We start from the raw sequence: 24,529 nt of genomic DNA, 5'->3' as shown, positions 1-24,529 counted from the left end.
ATCGCTAGCGAGATCAGTGATTTTGTGGCGCCACAGCGATCTTGCCAGCGAGATCGCTGTGTGTGACGGGGATCAGTGACCGGCCCCCCTGCCGGGTATCGCTAATCGTGCTCGATCGTCCTGGGCCGTTTTTTAATCGCTGGTCTCCCGCTGGCCAGCACGCATCGCTGCGTGTGGCAGCGAGAGATCAGTGACGCTGGTTTCTAATGTAAACATCGGGTATCCAGGAGCCGCGGTTCTTGGATACCAGCTGTTTACCTTGGAAACCGGCATGCACGCTGGTTTCCAAGGTAAACAGCGGGTATCCAAGAGCCGCGGCTCCTGGATACCCGATTTTTTCATTAGAAACCAGCGTCGCTGGTCCTGATCGCTGGAGGGGCTGTCTATGTGACAGCTCACCAGCGATCAGCCTAACGATGTCCCAGCGATCCCATCCATGTTGGATCATGGGTGGGATCGCTGGGACATCGTTATGTGTAACGGGGCCTTATCAGTCCCAACGTTTAGCTGTTAGTAGTAGACGAAGATGATATCATGTTGAGTGGGCTGCGCTGCGGTAAATGAGAAGCCTTTTCTTTTCCAAACTGGTTCTTTATTGTCCCAACATGTTTTGCCACCTTTCTCAAGGTAAAAAAAACAAGTATCTTGTTTTTTTTTACATCAAGAAAGGTGCTGGTCTGATGTAGAAATGCGTTGGAACAATAAAGAGCCATTTTGGAAAACAAAAGGCTAGGATAGGTTATCGATGTCTGATCAGTGGGGGTGCGACACCCTGCCGATCAGCTATTCTAAATGCTGGCAGTGGTTGGAAGTGCTCAGTTACGGAGCTGCTCTGTCTATTGATGGTGGCCACGACTGAGTACTGCACATCCATCCCCTATTGATTTGAATAGGGGGCGGTTGTGCAGTACCCAACCAACGGCACTATCAGTAGATGGAGCAGCTCTGTAATTTAAAGAAGTTGTCCACTACTTGGACAACTTCTTGCATACCCCTGGCATGGCCCCAATAAAATAATAAAGCCTATACTCACTTCCAGTGCCTGCGCCGTTCCTGCAGCGTCAGCTGTTGCTCTCCCAGGTCTCTCGAGCAGTGTTGTAACTGGTAACTCAGGCGCCCAATCAGTGTTGGCGCCACTGTCTCCACCTTCAGACAAATCGAACATGAAGAGGAAGTCCGGGATCAGCAGCCACCGGCACATAGAACAGCTGATCAGCGATGATGCAGTGTCGCACCCCCGCTGATCAGACATTGGTGACAGGTCATCAATGTTAGTGTAGTGAACAACCTCTTCAAAGTCTGTCATTTTTATTTCACATAAAAAAGTCACATTCATAAATGTACAAACAAAATATAACAGCAGCACCCTGCAAGATGTATGCAAACACAACACATGAAGAAAAAAAATGGAAAAACAAGAAAGCGCAACGGTCTTATCTGGTGTGAAAGGAAATCAGGGTGCTGGAAAATGCTCACCTGATAGAGATGTGTGAAATGTGACAACTCAAGCAGTTGATAATGTCGGCTTCTGCAGATGTAAGAATAAAATGAAGCAATGGGGTTCACTGCGAGTGCCTATGGATGAAACCAGGAGGCCAGTGATATTTATATGCAGTTTATTGTCAACACGTTTCAAAGTTATGCAACTTCCTCATCACAACAATCCACAAGTGTAAGATACAACCAAAGTGCATGGTGGGAGCGTAGCCTTCAGGGCGAGTTAATATGCAGTGGCCACTGCACAAATGGAATGTGAACATTGCAGTTGTGCTGTGGTTGCCCTTTAGGCTACCTTCTTATGATGACCTTTACTTGTATCTTGTACTTGTGGTTAGTCCTGATGAAGAACTTTGAAATGTGTTGAGAATAAGTCACATAGATGAAACCAGAAGGCCAAGGATATTTCTATTGGTTACCAATTAGTGATGAGTGAGTATACTCATTGCTTGGGTTTTCCCGAGCATGCTCAGGTGTCCTCCGAGTATTTTGGCGTGCTCGGAGATTTAGTTTATGTCGACGCAGCTGCATGATTTGCGGCTGCTGGACATCCTGAATACATGTGAGGAATGCCTGCTTGTTAGAGAATTCCCACATATATTCAGGCTGTCTAGCAGTCACAAATCATGCAGCTGCTTCGATAAACCAAATCTCCGAGCACGCCAAATTACTCGGAGGACACCCAAGCATGCGCGGGAAAACCAGAGCCACGAGTATACTCGCTTATCACTAGTTACCATCAGCCATGCAGTGAACCTCGTTGCTCCAATATTGCACATGTGAAATTTCAACTGCATTATTTCTAAATAAAATATACTTCGAAAAATGAAGTTACTGAGTACTTAAATTGGCCAATTCATGAGAACCCACCAGCCCCAATGCATACATCTCTACACTTGCACTGTGCTGCTGTATTCTTTTGTTTGTATGTTATACAGTCGTGGCAGCTTGCACCTGTTCACCCTTACCTTATTCTGTTCAGAGGCGCTCGTGAGTTTTTTTTTAATTTTTGTAGTATACTACTGAAGGTTATGGATGCTTCCTTCCTTCCATCACACTAGAGCTATTTTTTAGTGCTGAATCCTGCCTGCCCTTAAATTTGTAGGGTTTTAGGCCAAGAGAGGTGATATTAGGTTAGGGTCCCATCAAAGAAGGTCACCTTGTCGTGGGTTATGGGCTCTCATGATTTGGCCAATTTATGCGCTAAGTACCTTCATTTTTATAACTATATTCTAAATAGCAGTGAAGCAGATCAAATTTCATATACTCAATGTTTACATTTCAATGCTTACAAAGTGCTGCTGTATTCTTTTGGTTATATATTATGTCGTTTTGGCAGCTTCTACCTGTTCACACTTACTGTATTCTATTCGGACATGCTGGTCAGTTTTTTCTTACTACAGTTGTGGCCAAAAGTATTGACACCCCTGCAGTTTTGTCAGATAATACTAAGTTTCTTCCTGAAAATTATTGCAAACACAAATTCTTTGTTATTATTATTATCTTCATTTAATTTGTCTTAAATGAAAAAACACAAAAAGAATTGTCCTAAAGCCAAATTGGATATAATTCCACACCAAACATAAAAAAAGAGGGTGGACAAAAGTATTGGCACTGTTCGAAAAATCATGTGATGCTTCTCTAATTTGTGTAATTAACAATGTTTTGCTTTTTACTTCATTCTCTTTTGTCTTTTTTCATTTAAGACAACTTAAATGAAGATAATAATACCAAAGAATTTGTGATTGCAATCATTTTCAGGAAGAAACTGAGTATTATGTGACAAAATGGCAGGGGTGTCAATACTGTTGGCCACAACTGTATATACTGGACAAATAACAAGCCTCACCAACTTCTTGCTCCAATTTTACAAACTGACATGCATGATACAAATGGCTCTAAATTCTGGTACAAATGGTTAATGACATGAGCCATAAGCAGAATATACAGTGGGTTTGGAAAGTGCCATATTCAGACCCCTTTAAATTTTTTACTCTTTGTTTCATTGCAGCCATTTGGTAAATGCAAAAAAGTTCATTTTTTTTCCTCATTAATGTACACTCTGCACCCCATCTTTACTGAAAAAAACCGAAATGTAGAAATTTTTGCAAATTTATTAAAAAAGAAAAACTGAAATAAATATCACATGGTCATAAGTATTCAGACCCTTTGCTCCGTATTGAGTAGAAGCACACTTTTGAGCTAGTACAGCCATGAGTCTTCTTGGGAATGATGCAATAAGTTTTTCACAGCTGGATTTTGGAATCCTCTGCCATTCTTCCTCGCAGATCCTCTCCAGTTCCATCAGGTTGAATGGTGAACGTTGGTGGACAGCCATTTTCAGGTCTCTCCAGAGATGCTCAATTGGGTTTAGGTCAGGGCTCTGGCTGGGCCAGTCAAGAATGGTCACAGAGTTGTTCTGAAGCCACTCCTTTGATATTTTAGCTGTGTGCTTAGGGTCATTGTCTTGTTGGAAGGTGAACCTTTGGCCAAGTCTGAGGTCCAGAGCACTCTGGAAGAGGTTTTCATCCAAGATATTTCTACTTGGCTGCATTCATGTTTCCTTCAATGGCAACCAGTTGTCCTGTCCCTGCAGCTGAAAAACACCCCCCATAGCATGATTCTGCTACCACCTTGTTTCACTTGGGATTGTATTGGGCAGGTGATGAGCAGTGCCTGGTTTTCTCCACACATACCGCTTAGAATTATCACCAAAACGTTCTATCTTCGTCTCATCAGATCAGAGAATCTTATTTCTCATACTCTGGGAGTCCTTCATGTGTTTTTTAGCAAACTATGTGTAGGATAGGCTGAGAGAGGTGATAAGGTGGTACTGATCCAACAGGAATGGGGGGTGACCCACTTTTTGACGCTGACTGAGACAAGGGTTGGGTCCAACAGTTCAGATTTTATTAGCTGCTTTTCGGACGACCACCGTACTTCATCACAGGACTTTTCCACACTTCACTTTGTACACAGACCCGGGTACCTTCTCTTTCTTATGGTACCGATCGTGGCGCCCTCTTTGGCTCTTCCCCACTGTGGCTGCCCTAGGCACTTCCACCACAGCGTTTCACCCTTAAAAGTACGCTGTCCACTTGATACCCACAGTCCGTCTCTGTCCGCGGCCACTGTCCTTTTAGGTCACCCCCGTGACGTCTCCACTGACAGTAACTCTCTGTAGGCCTTTTCCGTCTTTCTCCCTACAGCAGATCCTCTTCTCTAGTGAGCTCGCTTGGCTGACTGGAACTTCCAGAACTTCCCTGACCTCTTATACTTCCAGTCTCAGGAGCTCCACCCTCTATCTCCTGACAGAAACCTTTGACCAATGGCAGTGACCTTGACCCATGGCAGTTACATAACCACTCTCTCCTACGCTCCCCACTACCCTCTAATGGTCAAACGGCCACATGTCACCCCTGGCTCTATTTCTCAGCCTACACTGCGCTGCTCCTCTGCCCCTCTCTATAGGCAGATCTGTCCGTCAGACCAACCTCCCCACATTCTCCCTTCCTTTGTCTATTGTTGACCTCGACAATCTTACTCTGAGGGATGCGTGGTACTGGGGGCCTGACTCATATACCCCGGTCTGTCTACGTTCTTCCTGTCTCGTCATCCTGTCAACTTGTATATGTCATGGCCGCTGTACTCCAAGCACCCGGAACCTGTTGAACACACATTTTTTTTTTTAAATAACACTTTAACATTTCAAATTCACTATACCCTTTACCATATTTGCTGCAATTCGTTTTCTTTTTAGAAAAATACTCTTTAAACAAGCAAAGCAAGCACAAAACAAAAAAAATAAAATGTTAACAGAATGAGAACAGGGGTGCTCCCCCTTCCTTTACGAACAACACCCCCACTGGCATTCCTGTTACATCAGGAGGAGGGTATGCTTTCTATGGGGACGTGGAACAGTCCCCTCTTTGTGCAATGGTGCACTGCAGTCCCGGCAGTCCATTGTATGGGCCCTCCGGGCCACCTCCTGGCGGCTGTTGTCTTGCCGTAACAGAGGACTCCACCACCGTAGAGTCTCTGGGATGCCAGTAGTGTCTCTATTTTGGGGGCTCATACCCCTCAGGGTAAGCAATGACCGCTATGGCGTAGAGGCCACGGGGACAGTGTTCCTTGTAATACGAGACCAAGCCTCCCTCCCACAGGTCACATTCATTCTTGACGGAGGCTACATTTAGGTAGATCTTGTAGCCGGTTGCAAGGTCCCAAATGAAACCATAACCTTTTCCCTTGTTCATGTGTACCAGCCGCCCATATGAACGTGGAACAGACATGGCGGCCTCTCCTTTCTCATGGAGTAGCGCCCACACCTCCTGCTCTTTGGCCTTTTTCTTCTCAATAATCTCCGCAACCCAAGCGGAGGGTCCGGTATAGGCCGCAGAGTCCGGTGGGCGGGCCGCATCCGAGGGTGGAGCAGAAGCGACCGCGGACAAGTGGAAGCAGGCCGCCACCGGAGTAACAGGCGGGACTGAGGAGACCACGGGCATCTTCAGATAAGTTGGGGAGTCGGTCACAATCGGAATCAAGGCGGCCGTGGGCTCCCGTAAATAGGCCACAGCCGTGGCCGTGGACGCAACAACGGCAGCCGCGGGTGTTGGTCCGTAGGCCACAGTTTTCTGTGGCGGGCCCGTGATGACGGCAGGTTCTGATGAGCAGGCCGCAACTGGACGCCAGAGCACGACAGGGGCGGCTGTGGGTTGATTCCGCGCCGCCGCCGCTGGGCGAGGCAGCTCGAAATGGTCAACAAAAGCCGTGGACTCATCCAGGGTCGTAATCACTGTAGAGCCGGGAGTCGTCGAGGGAGGTCAAGGGCCGATGTCCGGACCCGGGGACCCGTCTGTTGCGCTGGGCATGGGGGCGGGCTCTGCGATGCCGCCGATTGGGCCGGGGGAACGCTCACCTTCCCCGGCGTCGCAGCTCCCAGCAGGTTGTACTACCACTCCTCCAATTGCCATAGATCTTCGCCCTGCCGTCCGGCGGGGCCGGCCTCCAGGCCCAATGACTCCGCGGGAGAGACTCGCCCAGCTTCTTCCAACAGCAGCTGCATCGGGGCACGGGGCACTGAGACTGGCTCCAAGGCACAGGTCTCCCGGCGGGCTTCGACTACCTGACGCCATCTCCATTCTAGGCGTCCGAGGCCACGACAGCTGCAACGCCGCATTTCGCCCGAGTTCCCGAGGCTCAATGGCGCCAAACAGTTACACCCTGTCTCTTCACTAGGGCCACTCCCGCTCGGGGGTGGGGCATTGATCGGCCTCTCCACCCATTTTCCAAGGGCCAATATGGGGGTCGGCTGTCTCCTGATGTAAGCCGTTCCCTCCAGGGGCGGATGCAACACAGTCCTAGATTGTCAGTTACGGCTTCAAACTCCTGTGTTTCTTCCTGCCGCTGATACGTCACAGCCATATTAGCAGTCCACTTTTCTGCTCCGGTTTCACTTATTGACAGCCAGAAACTCGAAACTCAGTCCCAAATTGTAATCCACAGGGAGATTAAAATTCTTCACCCCGTACAGCTTGAGGGGTCCTCTGGTACTAGCTGGCAGGCTTGTCGCTGAAGATGTTGTCTTTGCGGCAGCGATCCTGCCGACTACGCCAAATGTAGGATAGGCTGAGAGAGGTGATAAGGTGCTACTGATCCAACAGGAATGGGGGGGGTGACCCACTTCTTGACGCCGGCAGACACGAGACTGAGACAAGGGTTGGGTCTAACAGTTCAGATTTTATTGGCCGCTTTTTGGATGACCACCATACTTCATCACAGGACTTTTCCACACTTCACTTTGTACACAGACCCGGGTACCTTCTCTTTCTTATGGTACCGATCGTGGCGTCCTCTATGGCTCTTCCCCACTGTGGCTGCCCTAGGCACTTCCACCACAGTGTTTCCCCCTTAAGGCTAAGTGCACACGTAGCAGAAAATTTCTGCTTGAAAACCTGACTCCCTTCCCAGAAACCGCACCTATTTTTCCGTGGCGGTTTTGATGCGTTTTTTATGCTTTTTTCCGCAGCGGTTTCAAAACGCATGGAAGAAGCCAAAACCGCTGAAAAATCCACAAAATTAATTAGCATGCTGCGTTTTTTACCGCGATGCGGTTTTTTCGCGGTAAGAAAACGCATCAATGTGCACAAAAAGTGCAAAATGCATAGAAATGACTGGGAAGCTTATTTTTAGCGGTTTTATAGCGGTTTTATAGTGAAAACTGAAGTAAAAACCGCTAAAAAAATGCTGTGTGTGAACATAGCCTAAGAGTAAGCTGTCCAATTGATACCCACAGTCCGTCTCTGTCCACGGCCACTGTCCTTTTGGGTAACCCCCCGTGACCGTCTCCACTGACAGTAACTCTCTGTAGGCCTATTCCTTCTTTCTCCCTACAGCAGATGCTCTTCTCTAGTGAGCTCCGGTGGCTGACTGGAACTTCCACAACCTTCCCTGACCTCTTATACTCCCAGTCCCAGTAGCTCCACCCACTATCACCTGACGGAAAACCTTTGACCAATGGCAGTGACCTTGACCCATGGCAGTTACATAACCACTCTCTCCTACGCTCCCCACTACCCTCTAATGGTCAAATGGCCACGTCGCCCCTGGCTCTATTTCTCAGCCTACACTGCGCTGCTCCTCTGCCCCTCTCCATAGGCAGATCCGTCCGTCAGACCAACTTCCCCACATATGCAGGCTTTCATATGTCTGGCACTGAGGAGAGGCTTCCGTCAGCCCACTCTGCCATAAAGGCCTGACTGGTGGAGGGCTGCAGTGATAGTTGACTTTGTGGAACTTTCTCCCATCTCCCTACTGCATCTGTGGAGTTCAGTCACAGTGATCTTAGGGTTCTTTTTTACCTCTCTCACCAAGGCTCTTCTGGTGGTCCCAAACTTCTTCCATTTAAGGATTATGGAGGCCACTGTGCTCTTAGGAACCTTGAGTACTGCAGAAATTCTTTTGTTACCTTGGCCAGATCCTTGCCTTGACACAATTCTGTCTCTGAGCTCCTTGGCCAGTTCCTTTGACCTCATGATTCTCATTTGGTCTGACATGCACTGTGAGCTGTGAGGTCTTTTATAAACAGGTGTATGCCTGTACAAGTCAAGTCCGATCAGTTTAATTAAACACAGCAGTACTCCAATGAAGGAGTAGAACAATCTCAAGGAGGATCACAGGGAAATGGACAGCATGTGACTTATATATGAGAGTCTAAGCAAAGGGTCTGAATACTTATGACTACGTGATATTTCAGTTTTTCTTTTTTAATAAATTTGCAAAAATTCTACATTTCTGTTTTTTTTTCAGTCAAGATGGGGTGCAGAGTGTACATTAATGAGAAAAATATTCAGGATTGAGAGTCCTCAGTGGTTGATACCTTTTAATGGCTAACTGAAAAGATGGTAACACATTGCAAGCTTTCGAGACTACTCAGGTCTCTTCATCAGGCTGGACTAATATAAAATCTGAAGTCACATATTTATGCACAATACAGCCTAGAAAAAATGCAATAGATAAGACAAGTGACGTGAAGCAGAACTATCAATATGGGAGAGGGAGAAACACGGCTAACACGGTACAAAGATATACATCTTTCCTGTATCATTAATGAGAAAAAAATGAAGTGTTTTGCATTTACCAAATGGCTGCAATGAAACAAAGAGTGAAAAATGTAAAGGGGTCCGAATACTTTCCAAACCCACTGTACATTATTTGGAGTAAAATGCAGTCACAAATACATAAATGCATGTGGCCATGGCTGTAGACTTTCCATACTACTCACTTTGCTCGCGCAAAGAAGAGCTGAGCAAAGCCAAACAGAAATGACTGGGCACATTGCTCAGTACATATGTTCCATCGGTTTAGTGATTAGTGGGGGACTCTGAGCAAGGACCCCCACCAAGCAAATCCGGAAAAGCACTTCAATCTTACATGCCTTTACGTGTAATATTTCTAGTAAAGGATACTTCCATCCTTGCTCTTCTCTTCTGTGCACTCCATGCCTGGCAAAGCAGAAGCTACCCTACGAAACAGCTAAAAGGGAATGGAAAAATACATAGAATATTGCTGGTGTAATGTCAATGACCTGGAATAGCAGGAAAAATACAATGATCCTGGGTTACCTGTTTAACATTGTATCCAGTTTTGGCACTAGTTTCAATAAACATGACATTTAGCTCTTTAGCCCGTTGTTCTCCTTCCTCAATGGTGATCTGCCTGATGAAACACAGAATATTTCGTGAAAAGGTATGCTGAAACACAAAATGTGCAGATCAGATACTGTCACTAACGGAATGCAACACAAGCCAAATACTAAGCGCTGATATTAGCAGAGTCAGACTGCTGTACCTTATGTTCACCCTCCAGCTATACTGAAATTGTGCTTTTTTTTTTTTCTTAAACTAAATAAAGTTCCTTTCGGATGTCAAACGGATGCACATGGCAAGAACAGAAATGAGTAAAAAATTAGTCAATACAGAGAGTAAAATAATGTTTCCAGTGAACATAATAGGATCTCTCATATATGTGTGAAAACAAGAATACTGAGACATGGCGTCCTTCTATCAAAACCAGAATTACAGTATTTGTTAGGTAGGTAGTAATATCACTATCCATATTGGCATGACTTACATAATCATCAACTCAGACAGAACAATAAAGCGTCAAACCTGACAGCTGTGTCTTACGTCTTATTCTTTTTTTTTTTTTAAACCAATTATTTTTATTTAGGTTTCAAAAGATTTTAAACAATAAACAGTGGATATCAATATACATGTAACAATTCACATATCTTGTAGTAATACAATCAAAGCCATCCCCCCCTCCCCCAATACTCCTTATGCCGGGTATACTTTAGGTCTTAGCAATCATATCACCGCCATCCAGGCGGACCATATTTTTTCGAAAGTTCTTTCACCATGCCTTCGCCTGTAAATGCTTTCCTCTAAATGCATTACCGTACGTGTCTGAGCAATAAATTCCCTCCTAGTGGGGGGTTCCGAATCCTTCCATTTTCGTGCTATTAGTTTGCGTGCCACATACAGCAACCTCGCTATTGCCACTTTGTAATGTTCTGAGACAGGTATCCCATCCACCTCCCCCAAAACACACAGCACTGGATTCCTGTCGAGCGTACATGCATAAGCTCTCTCAATTTTGTTGATAACGACCAGCCAGTATGTCACCAGCCGCGGACACGACCATAGCATGTGTAACAGTCCGGCCTGGTCTGTGCCACATCTAGGGCAGCTAGAGTCTCCCCTCAAGCCCGCCCTGAATAGGACCAGCGGTGTTTTGTATGTTCTATGTATTACATATAATTGGGAGAGCCGTGCCTGCTCGCTTAGAGAGATCTTCGGGACATATTCAAGAATAGCCTCCCATTGTTCTGTTGTGAGGGTACCCACCTCCCTTTCCCATTTACTCTTTGCAGTGAGGTGATTGTCCCCCAGATAGGAGTGTAGTAGATCATGATATATGCTCGATATAACTCCCCTCGTCCCTCCCTTCATACACACAAAGTCTAGTACAATGTCGCCCTGAACCGTCATGGCTCCCAATCTACACTGTGCCCTCCAAGCATGTCGAAGCATATAGTATTGAAACCCCCATACCGAAGGCAAATCAAATTCCTCTCTCAATGTCTCAAAGGTCTTCAGGTCCGTTCCACTCTGCAGCTGGCACACATATCTCACTCCTTTCACCTTCCAATTGCCCATTTGACGCAGCTTATTAAGTTCCGGCAGATGCTCATTGTCCCACACCGGTGAGTACCTAGTCAGCTCATCCACCCCTCTGATCCTTTTAATAGTGTCCCATACCTTCTGAATCATGCCTATGGTAGGATATGGTGCTCCCAGTTTCTTAAAGGTACCATCCTCTAGACCCTGGATAAGTGGGCGTCTCCCCGTCACATGTACCAGCACCCGGTGAGCTGCTCCTCCACAATCGAGCTCTCTCCATCCCCTGACATGCTAGCCCTGTACTGCCAAGAAATAGACCCATGGATTTGGTGCGGCCAGTCCTCCCTCTTCCTTTCCTTTTTGCAGAGTTCCAAATTTAATCCGTGCCTGCTTCTTGCCCCATATCAAGGATCTGAAGATAGAATCAATGCCCCGAAACCGTTTTTTTGGTAGCCATATCGGCGAATTGTGCAAAACGTACATTAGTTGTGGCATAAGGACCATCTTAATCAGGTTAGTTCTACCCGTTACCGTTAAAGCCAATTTGCACCATGCACCTATTTTCCCTTTAAATTTCTCTAGCAGAGGAACCAAATTCAGACCCATGAATCGGGACAGTGGAAGAGCTACCCATATCCCTAGGTATTTAAACTGTGAAACTAGCTGGAGTTGTTTCCCCCTCTCATCTATCTCCTCCGCTTCTATTGCTCTATCCACAGCCATGACATAAGACTTGTGCCAATTTATCTCCAGTCCCGAAATGCTCCCAAATTGTTTAATTACATCCATCGCACACCCCAGTGTCTCTCCTGCACTTTCCAAAAACAACAGGATGTCGTCCGCATACAATGATATTTTTTCTTCCAGCTTCCCAAATTTAAATTCGACCACTCCCCTCTCAGCTCTGATCTTGGCCGCCAGGGGCTCCACTGCCACCGCGAACAATAGCGGGGACAGCGGACACCCCTGCCTTGTGCCCCTATGCAAGTCAAACATCCCGGACTGTTCTCCATTCACCTTAACTACCGCCTTTGGGGATGAGTACAATAACTTCACCCAGGCCATGAACGCGGGGCCGAATCCCATCAGTTCCATGATTTTCCATAAGTATTGCCATTCCACGCTATCAAATGCTTTCCTAGCGTCCAATGACATCACTATTCTCCAGCCACCATTATCAGCAGGCAGTTGCATATTAAGAAATAATCTTCTTAAGTTAACAGCCGTGGAGCGGTTAGGCATAAAGCCCGACTGGTCCTCGTGTATAATGGTATGCGCAACCCCGGTGAGCCGGGTGGCCAGGATCTTAGCGAGTATTTTGACATCCGTTGTCAACAACGAAATGGGCCTGTACGACTCCGCATCCATGGGATCTTTTCCCTCCTTCAGCAGAACTACTATCACCGCTTCCTCCATTGATCTCGGCAGTGCCCCCGTCACTAAAGCCTCATCAAACACAGATTTCAATTTCGGAGCCAGCAGTTCCACTAACTCCCTGTACACCTCCCCAGGTAGACCATCAGCTCCCGGTGATTTGTTATTGGGCATAGACAGTATTGCACATTCCACCTCCTCCACACTCACAGGTTCTTCCAACCTCAACCTATCTTCCTCAGACAATTTAGGTAGTGAAATGCCTTCCAAAAATTTCTCCACATCCCCCTCTGTGTCCCGTGATCTCGAAGTGTACAGTGCCATGTAATATGCCTTGAAGACCTCCAGTATGTCCTTTGTGTCTGTCAGAGTCGCCCCTGTTTGATCTCTCAGTTTATACACCCTGGAAGACTCCCTTTGTGCCGCAGATATCACCGCCAACAAGTGACCTACTCTTTCTCCTTCTTCAAAGAATTGGGCTTGCTGAAATGCCCTTTTCCTCTCAGCTTGCATCATGTGCAGTTTATCAACTGCCTCCTGAGCCAATTTTAGTCTATTGTGAGCTTCACTCGTTGGCGCCAAAATCATGTCTGCCTCCGCTCTTGTCAGGTCATCCTTTATTTGTTGATCTGCCAATTTAGTTTTGGTCTTACACCTCGCAATCTCACTTATAAAAAGTCCCCTCGTAAACGCCTTCATGGCATCCCATACCGTTGTGGCCTCAGTACTCCCTTCGTTCATTTGGAAGAAGTGCTCTAGCTCTTTGGTTATGCCACCCATGTCCACCACTTTAAGCCACGTCGGGTGAAGACGCCAACCTCCCCTCTGACCCTGAGCAGATCTCACCAGAAGCGTGACCACCATAGGACCATGATCCGAGAGAGTCCTCTGTAGGTATTCCACCTCCCCCACCATCCCGTCCATAGCGGTATCCCCCAAAGCCAGGTCTATCCTCGACAGTGTTCCATGTGTTGCCGAATGACATGAAAAAGTCCTCTTACCCTCATTTCGTACTCTCCACAGATCTACCAGCCCAAGTTCCCCTACATACTTGCCAAAGGCAGTCATCCTGTCCTGTCCAGCTTCCGTACCTGCCGGTCTTACTTTATCCCAATAATCATTCATAGTGTTGTTAACATCTGCCATAATCAACAACGGAGTCTCCCCCCATCTGCCCGTCAGTTCCAGTACTGCTTGTAGTTTCTTTTTAGAGTAAGGTGGAGGGATATATAAAGCCACTAAAATCATTTTGTGTCCGAACAATCTGCAAGCAATCCATACATACTGCCCTTCACTGTCTACATGCACTTCCAGCTCTTCATAATGTGTGTTTTTGTGTATTAGGACTGACACCCCCCTGGAGTACGAGGAATAAGTAGAATGATAAGTCTTTAGCATCCAGGCTCTTGACAACCAGTGCATAGTGTCTCTAGTGAGATGTGTCTCCTGCAAGCACACGATCATAGGTTCACAGGATTTGATATGATTCAGAACAGCCGCCCTCTTAACCTTATCAGATATACCACGTACATTCCAACTTAACATCCAAACAGTACGGTTACTCATTGTGCATTAGAAAGAACAATCCATCATCATCAAGTAACATCATTACATTGTGGTCCCAATCATACCCGGTCAAACAGCATGAAAACCCCCATCTCCCTACAAATCCGCCCCACCCACCTCCCCCCATCCCTCTCCGCTTCCCCTCCCCCACCCTTCCCCTTTTGCAGTTGTCACTCTCTCCCCAACGTGAGAGTGGGAGCTCAAAGAACCTGAACAACTTCTCAGTATTCCGCACTTCAACATGCGTCATGTCCTCCTCCATCATTGGCAGCCTCTCCGCCATATTGTCAACAGTATGCATAGTCCCGAACCATTAGTCAAACAATTATCCATAATACGTAGATCCTAGTGGGGAGTTCTCCCCCTCCTCTGCGCTCCTATTTCGCAGAGTAAAGCAGCGCCACAACCCTGTCCAGTGATCAGTCTAGCAGGGTCATGTGGTCATATTGCCATTATCTTCTCTCAATTTGCTCCGGTTATGCTCCAACCACGAAGCAGCCTCAACCGGTGACGGGAAAAAAATGACCTTTCCAAAAGCTTCCACTCTTAATTTAGCAGGATAAATTGTAGAGTATTTCAAATGCAAAGAGCGAAGCTGTTTCTTCACTTCGCCATACCGCAGTCGCAACTTTTGCACCTCGGCTGAGTAATCCGGGTATATTTCGATTCGTTTGCCCTCCAGGTTAAGATCTGTCAACTTTGCAGCCTTTCGTAAGATAGTGTCCCTGTCTCTGCAATTCAGGATTCTGGCTAGCATCGTGCGAGGTCCATCTCCCGGCACTGGGGGTCTCATGGGTACGCGATGGGCACGCTCCACCACAAACACTCTCGACAAGTTATCAGCACCAAACTTGTCCAGCAGCCAGGTTTCAATAAAGGCTGTGGGGTCAGCACCCTCAGCTCTCTCAGGGATGCCCACAATGCGCAAATTGTTCCTACGTGACCGGTTTTCCAGGTCATCGTTTTTATTGGCTACTACCGTGATCCTCTGAGTGTGCTGTTGTTGTGTCTTTTGCACTGAGGTTAAGTGATCTTCTGTTACACCAACTCTGTCCTCCACCTCAGTTAATCTGGCTGTAACTTTCTGCATAGATGTTTTTATGCCTCCCATTTCTTCTTTCAAGCAATTCACCTGCTTTGTTAGAGCAGTTAAGGCAGTCTTGCAGTATAAGATAGCTTGGAATACATCCCGCAGGGTGGGCTCTGCTACATCTGCACTTTCAGCTAACTGCACAGTGTCACCATCCCCCTCTTCCTCCTGCTCCAGCTCTGCATTCAGCACAGGCATCTCCTCATCGTCTTCCTCCTCATCTCTGTGCTTCTCACTCCCTCCATTTCCTTCTTCATCTGTCTCTATGCCCCTCACATACCTTTTCAGCCGGGCTGAGACTTCCAGCCTCTGTGCAAAGGCTGTGTTTCTTCTTCCCACCTCCTCCTCTCTCTCAGCACCATCTTGGACAGAGGCACTGCTGCAGGCTCCGACATCTTTCTGCCTTTTGCGGCCCATGTCTGTCTCTCTGAGTCTGGCAGAAGCTCGCCCCTGACTCCTGGGACCTTCAGACATCTAATCCTGGTAAAGGAATTAGCTGGTTCGGGCTCTGTGCAGGATAATTGAGGCTAATGGTGGCAGAGAAGCACAGCCACCCGACTTCTCACATCAAGAGCTAGGCCCTTACGTCTTATTCTTATATACCTCATGGTCTTAAGAACAGTTCTGTGTTTGAGAGAAAAGAGAGGACGAGTTCAGTATAGCTTTCTAGCATACAGATCATCCTTTTCGTATCCATAGCCATGAGATATATGTCGGACGAATATTTGTTTGACATGCAGCCATCTCTCCTGAGTGCCCCATAAGGTCTCAGCTTTGCCGAGTAATTGTGTGTTTTCAGCTTGGAGAAAGGATAGAGCCGGGGTCAGACTCCTCTTTTTTCCCCTGAAATCAAATGGATTGGGCATTGAAATTTCAACTTCTGATCCTTCTACCCATGACATCATCTGTCGTGAGGCGCCCATGCACATCAGATGGTTGCCCAGTCATCCCTAAATTGGCAGATTCATCAGACAGAGGGTGATAAACTACTGTATGTGAAGGGCTGTTCCACATGTGCCATATCTTAGAGAACTGGGAGGGAAAACAAGTAGACGGGAAGGTGCACTTAGATGTCAAGAATGTGTGGTTCCGTGCACCACTCCGAGGTTCATAGAGTCTTGGTGCAACTCCCGACGATATTGCCAAATTACTAAATCCAGATGATCCAAGACATCAGATGTTCTCCCCCCCCCAAAGGGTGTCTTTATTATGTCACAGCATATACAGGGTAAAAAGGCAATGTTTTAGCCACACAGGGCCTTGTTCAAGCCATATAACAAAAAGAACACATGCTGTGACATAATAAAGATAACCTTTTGGAGGAGAACATCTTGGGCTTTCGATGATTTGGATTTAGTAAGGTGCACTTAAAAGATTGGCCACACTAAGGGTGCACTGAGGTCCTGTACTTGATGAGAACAGTGATTATGTGCTGACAGACTCCCTTGAGCCCAGTAACCTCTAAGTTCCAAGCAGACCTATAGTAGATGTATAAAGGTACCAGAGATTTTGACACTTAGGGCACAAATGTAGCTGAGAGGCCTTTTGAAATACACCAATGACAACAAAACAATGATAAAACCATTTTGGGATGTTTTATTTTGTGAATACCCCCTAAGGCCTGCCTTCTACATTTGATATGCATCAGCTGAATGCTCGTGTGGCTTACAGCTCTTTCTCCATGTACATGTGTAAGGAGGAAGACCGGGCTGCGGGTACCTGTACCAAGCCGGGTTCGGAACTGTTGAGGTTACCTCCTTTGCTGCCTGGGGGAAAGAATGAGGAGCTGGACCAACCTCATGACCCGGGTAGGGGGAGCAAGATAAAAACAAAAGCGTGCGCAGCAGCCGGCAATTTGGCGCAAACTAGCAGCAGTGCGCAGCCAGGTGAGCAGCGTGCTCCGTTCCCTGAGTTCTGGCTGTGTTGGTTGATCCCCGCCGTCTCCAGCGGGACAGCTGAGGAGAGAGGTATCATGCGCACAGTGACTGCGAGTACCGCGCATGAGCAGAGGAGAGAAGGCCGAGAACTGGATAGAATCTTGCGGCCTTCCCTGCCAGTGACTTCACTCCCGTTCCCTCTTGACACTGGGAGTGCCGCAGCCTTGTTTGCTTCGGCCGCAAGTGTTTATGGACTAGGGGCTCAGCAGAAAGTACTGGAGACCGACCCTGCCACCAGAAGACGGACCATCGTTTAAAGGACCACATCTGAGGACATCTCCCGAACGCTGCCATTGCTACAACCCCTGTAGGGATCACCTGCTGAGCAGGAGCATACAGGACACGATAAGTTCCTTAACTGGGCTGCTATTGTTTTACTTCCATTATTGTTATTATCCATCCTTGGTTAACCCTTGCTCTGCCTTCTGTCTGTCACTGCATCCCGCAACCTGCTTACACATGTACGATCGGCTCAGCGGAGCCTCTGAAGGTGGCTTATATCCCCAAGAACACAACTTCTCCTGAATTTGCATAGATGTCTGCCACCAGTGAAGGATGGGAAGCCCCCAGACACATCAGATGGCAAGCAGATCCTGCTGAAATCTAGGCATTCTGCTGATATATAATTAATGTACATGTCCAGCGTTAAGGTCAGACGTTACCGTAAATTGTATTTTGTCTCCCAAACATCTTTACCATGAGAACCATCTTTAGCACCAACTCTATGAACAAATGTTCCATTACTCAATACTGATCACTGACCTCTATGGATGCCTCTGACACCAGAAGTACGGTTGGTTGCAGATCTAACACTGTCCTTTTTCTAGCTACTGATATTCTACACTGAATTTTAAGAGTAAATTTTGTTAAATAACTTGTAGCACTCGTGATTAGCGTTGAGCATTCCGATACTGCAAATATTGGGTATCGGCCGATATTCGCTGTATCAGAATTCCGATACCGAGTACCGATATTTTTTCAATATCGGTTATCGGAATCGGAAGTTCCCATAATGCAAAGAGCCACTGCTGTGGCTCTGATTGGCTGCCAAAATGACGTCATCATGATGCGCGGTCTGTGCGCATCATGATGCGCCGTCAGTTCGGGCCTTCCGGGGGGTCTGTGTGGACTGCTGGGGGTCTGTACTGGCCTGCCGGGGGGCTGTGCCGGCCTGCCGGTGGTCTGTACCGACTGTCCGGGGGTCTGTACCGGCCTGCCGGTGGTCTGTACCGACTGTCCGGGGGTCTGTGCAGGCTGCGGGGGTCTGTACCGGCCTGCTGGGGGGCTGTGCCGGCCTGCCGGTGGTCTGTACCGACTGTCCGGGGGTCTGAGCGGACTGCCGGGGGGCTGTGCCGGCCTGCCGGTGGTCTGTGCCGACTGTCCGGGGGTCTGTGCAGGCTGCGGGGGTCTGTACCAGCCTGCCGGGGGGCAGTGCCGGCCTGCCGGTGGTCTGTACCGACTGTCCAGGGGTCTGTGCAGGCATCGTCCGATGGGACTACAAGTCCCATCGGGCGATGCCTGCTACCATGACGGTGATTGACGCATTCGCCAATGATGGGACAGTAGTAGTCCCATCATCCGGCCTATGTGTTGAATGTAAAAAAAAAAAAAAAAAATACATACTACATACATACTACATGCTACATACATACTACATGCATGCAACATACATACATACTACATATATACCACATATATACTACTTGCATGCAACATGCATACTACATATATACTACATGCATGCAACATACATACTACATGCAACATGCATACTACATATATACTACATGCATACAACATACATATATACTACATGCAACATGCATACTACATATATACTACATGCATGCAACATACATACATAATACATATATACCACATGCATGCAACATGCATACTACATATATACCACATATATACTACATGCATGCAACATACATACAACATATATACTACATGCATGCAACATGCATGCAACATGCATACTACATATATACTACATAAAAAACCAAATCTGAACTGAGAAAAGTAAGTTAATGTGTATGCACAATGTAAGTGCATATTAACACATGACCATTAACCAGAGACATGCATGCAACATACATATATACCACATATATACTACATGCAACATACATACTACATATATACTACATGCATGCAACATACATACATACATACTACATATATACCACATGCATGCAACATGCATACTACATATACACCACATATATACTGCATGCAACATACATACAACATATATACTACATGCATGCAACATACATACAACATATATACTACATGCATGCAACATGCATACTACATATATACCACATGCATGCAACATGCAAACTACATATATACCACATATATACAGCGTCGGACTGGCCCACCGGGGAACCGGTGGATTCTCCGGTGGGCCCTGGCATCTGGTGGGCCCTGGCACCTGCTGGCATACAGGGCCAGCAGTTGCCTAGGGCCCCCGCTGCTCCAGGGGCCCCCAGCCAGTGGTGTGTCGCACACCATGCAGCTGCTATGGGGGCCCCTGCCAGCGGAGCAGCAGCGGGTGTCAGGAGGCAGGAGCCCCTGTCCCCGCTGCTAAAGAGAAATGAATATTCACTGCGAAGCAGTGAATATCATTTCACAGTCTCCACCCACAGAGGCCCCGCCCCCAGCCCAGTAAGCCGCTCTGCATCAGGGCCGGCGCCGCCCTCAGTCCTCTCTGCTCCTGGCTCACAGCCAGTGCGCGATGACGTCACTACATCGCGCACCCGCTGTGTGTCTGGCAGAGGGGGCAGCTCCTGACACTGAAGCCGGGATCAGCGTGGGAGCGAGGAGGAGAGGTGAGTATTGTGGTTTGTTTTTTTTTTTATATCTCTCGCTCTCTCTATCTGTCTCTCTCTATCTATCTATCTATCTCTATTTCTCTATCTATCTCTCTCTCTATCTCTCTTATATCTATCTATCTTTCTATCTCTATCTATTATCTATATCTATCTATTTCTATATCTATCTATCTTTATATCTATCTTTCTATCTCTACATCTATCTCTATATCTATCTATCTCTATATCTTTCTATATATATCTCTATATCTATCTATCTATTATGTCTAGCTATCTATCTCTATATCTATCTATCTTACTCTATCTATCTCTATATCTATTATCTCTATATTTATTATCTATCTAGCTACCATCTATATCTATCTATCTTTATCTATATATATATATCTCTATCTAATATCTATATCTATCTATCTCTATACCTATCTATTTATCTATCCGTTATCTATCTCTATATCTTTTCTCTGTATCTATCTATCTCTATATCTATATCTCTCGCTATCTATCGCTCTATCTCTATATCTATATCTATCTCTATATCTATATCTATATATCTATCTCTATCTATCTCTATATCTATCTCTATTTCTCTCTATATCTATCTCTATAGCTATCTATCTATATATCTCTATCTCTATATCTATCTCTCTGTATATCTATCTATCGCTCTATCTCTATATCTATCTTTCTATCTCTATATCTATCTATCTTTATCTATTTATCTCTATATCTTTTCTCTGTATCTATCTCTCTCTATATCTATCTATCTCTATATATATCTATTATCTCTATATCTATATCTATTTCTCTCTATATCTCTCTATATCTATCTATCTATTTATCTCTATCTCTATATCTATCTATTTATCTCTAGCTCTATATCTATCTCTCTGTATATCTATCTTTCTATCTCTATATCTATCTATCTTTATCTATCTATCTATTTATCTCTATCTATTATCTCTATCTATCTCTATCTATCGCTCTATCTCTATATCTATCTTTCTATCTCTACATATATCTCTATATCTATCTTTCTATCTAAATCTATCTATATCTATATCTATCTATTATTACTATCTATCTAGCTATCTCTATTATCTATATCTACCTATCTCTATATCTTTCTATCTTACTCTATATCTATCTGTTATCTCTATATTTATTATCTATCTTTATCTATCTATCTCTATCTATTATCTATATCTATATCTATCTCTCTATCTATTTATCGATCTCTGTATCTATCTCTCTCTCTATCTACCGCTCTCTCTATCTCTATCTATCTTTATATCTATATCTATTATCTCTATATCTATCTACCTATCTATCTCTATATCTATATATATATCTGTTTCTCTCTATATCTATCTCTATATCTCTCTCTATAGCTATCTATATATTATCTCTATATCTATCTATATATTATCTCTATATCTATCTATCTATATATTATCTCTATATCTATCTATCTATCTATCTCTATATCTGTTATCTCTATATCCATATCTATCTCTATATCCATATCTATCTCTATATCTATCTATCTATCTCTATATCTATCTATCTCTATAGCTATCTTTCTATCTAACACTATATCTCTATATCTATCTCTATCTCTCTTTATCTATCTATCTATTGATCTATCCATCTATCTCTATATCTATCTCTATATCTATCTCTATATCTATCTCTATATCTATCTATTATCTCTATTATCTATATCTATCTATCCATCTATCTCTATCTATCTCTATATCTCTCTATATCTATCTTTCTAACTCTATATCTATCTATCTCTATACATATCTCTATATCTAGTTATTATCTCTATATCTATCTCTATATCTATCTTTCTATATCTATCTGTCTCTATATCTATCTATCTATCTATCTATCTCTATATCTATTATCTCTATATCTCTCTATCTCTCTATCTCTATTTTTATTTATAGCCATGTATCTATATATATTTATCTCTATATCTATATATGTCTATATTATTATTATTATTATTATTATTATTATTATTATTATTATTATATCTCTATCTATTATCTATCTCTATCTATTATCTATCTCTATCTATATATCTATCTATCTCTATATCTTTCTATCTATAGCTATCTATCTCTATATCTATCTATCTATCTATCTATCCATTATCTATTTTCTATCTATCTCTATATCTATCTACCTATCTATCTATCTACCTATCTTTATATCTATATCTATGAATCTTTCTATCTATATCTATCCATTATCTACTTTCTATCCATTATCTGCTATCTATCTCTATATCTATCTATTTCTACATCTATCTTTCTATCTATATCTATCTAACTCTATATCTATATATCTATATAGCATTATACCCTATGAGGGGGTGCATTATTCCCTATGAGGGGGGCAGTATTATACCCTATGAGGGGGAAGCATTATACCCTATGAGGAGGCAGCATTATACCCTATGAGGAGGGCAGCATTATTCCCTATGAGGGGGTGCATTATACCCTATGAGGGGGTGCATTATTCCCTATGAGGGGGGCAGTATTATACCCTATGAGGGGGCAGCATTATACCCTATGAGGGGGCAGCATTATACCCTATGAGGGGGGCAGTGTTATACCTTATGAGGGGGGCAGTATTATACCCTATGAGGGGGGCATTATACCCTATGAGGGGGCAGCATTATACCCTATGAGGAGGCAGCATTATACCCTATGAGGGGGCAGCATTATACCCTATGAGGAGGCAGCATTATACCCTATGAGGGGGGCAGTATTATACCCTATGAGGAGGCAGCATTATACCCTATGAAGAGGCAGCATTATTCCCTATGAGGGGGTGCATTATACCCTATGAGGGGGTGCATTATTCCCTATGAGGGGGGCAGTATTATACCCTATGAGGGGGCAGCATTATACCCTATGAGGGGGCAGCATTAAACCCTATGATGGTGTCCATTATACCCTATGAGGGGGGCAGTATTATACCCTATGAGGGGGGCATTATACCCTATGAGGGGGTGCATTATACCCTATGAGGGGGTGCATTATACCCTATGAGGGGGGCAGTATTATACCCTATGAGGGGGCAGTATTATATTCTATGAGATGGCTGCATTATATTCTATTAGATGGCTGTATTATACTATGTGAGGGGGCTGCTTTATATTCTATGAGGGGGCTACCCCAACTCCTGCTACATAATTAAGACATGTACAACCTTATATTATACCCGGATATTAGCGTGTTTTACCACATAATTGGTGGTCTGGTATTTAACTCTATGCAGCTACATAGTGGGCCCCAAGAATGATTTTCTCTGGTGGGCCCAAGGTGTTGCAGTCCGACGCTGCATATATACCACATGCATGCAACATACATATATACAACATATATACTACATGCAACATACACTCACTGGCCACTTTATTAGGTACACCATGCTAGTAATGGGTTGGACCCCCTTTTGCCTTCAGAACTGCCTCAATTCTTCGTGGCAGAGATTCAACAAGGTGCTGGAAGCATTCCTCAGAGATTTTGGACCATATTGACATGATGGCATCACACAGTTGACGCAGATTTGTCGGCTGCACATCCCTGATGCGAATCTCCCGTTCCACCACATCCCAAAGATGCTCTATTGGATTGAGATCTGGTGACTGAGGAGGCCATTTGAGTACAGTAAACTCATTGTCATGTTCAAGAAACCAATCTGAGATGATTCGAGCTTTATGACATGGCGCATTATCCTGCTGAAAGTAGCCATCAGATGCCTGTTCTTAGCTGAGAGGAGTGGTACCCAGTGTGGTCTTCTGCTGCTGTAGCCCATCTGCCTCAAAGTTCGACGCACTGTGCGTTCAGAGATGCTCTTCTGCCTACCTTGGTTGTAACGGGTGGCAATTTGAGTCACTGTTGCCTTTCTATCAGCTCGAACCAGTCTGCCCATTCTCCTCTGACCTCTGGCATCAACAAGGCATTTCCGGCCACAGAACTGCCGCTCACTGGATTTTTTTTCTTTTTCGGACCATTCTCTGTAAACCCTAGAGATGGTTGTGCGTGAAAATCCCAGTAGATCAGCAGTTTCTGAAATACTCAGACCAGCCCTTCTGGCACCAACAATCATGCCACGTTCAAAGGCACTCAAATCACCTTTCTTCCCCATACTGATGCTCGGTTTGAACTGCAGGAGATTGTCTTGACCATGTCTACATGCCTAAATGCACTGAGTTGCCGCCATGTGATTGGCTGATTAGAAATTAAGTCTTAACACACAGTTGGACAGGTGTACCTAATAAAGTGGCCAGTGAGTGTACATACACCATATATACTACATGCATGCAACATGCATACTACATATATACTACATGCATGCAACATGCATACTACATATATACTACATGCATGCAACATACATGTATACTACATGCAACATGCATACTACATATATAATACATGCATGCAACATACATACATACTACATATATACCACATGCATGCAACATGCATACTACATATATATTACATGCAA

The 24,529-nt window shown here is 44.9% G+C and overlaps 1 protein-coding gene across 1 annotated transcript in view; it reads right to left on the bottom strand.

The window, feature by feature from the left end:
- Positions 1-24,529, bottom strand: part of RAB6B (RAB6B, member RAS oncogene family) — a 147,756-nt gene that overhangs the window by 2,024 nt on the left and 121,203 nt on the right. The window contains exons 6-7 of the mRNA XM_073576537.1: positions 9,621-9,714; positions 9,465-9,531 (exon numbers count right to left, since the gene is read on the bottom strand). Of these exons, the coding sequence (XP_073432638.1) occupies positions 9,465-9,531; positions 9,621-9,714 (161 nt within the window). The remainder of the gene's footprint in view (positions 1-9,464; positions 9,532-9,620; positions 9,715-24,529) is intronic.

Source organism: Dendrobates tinctorius, unplaced genomic scaffold (assembly GCF_039654945.1).
Source record: "Dendrobates tinctorius isolate UK_male_01 unplaced genomic scaffold, ASM3965494v1 ptg000049l, whole genome shotgun sequence".
Classification (NCBI taxonomy): Eukaryota; Metazoa; Chordata; class Amphibia; order Anura; family Dendrobatidae; genus Dendrobates; species Dendrobates tinctorius.
This window is presented reverse-complemented; position numbering and strand designations above follow the sequence as displayed.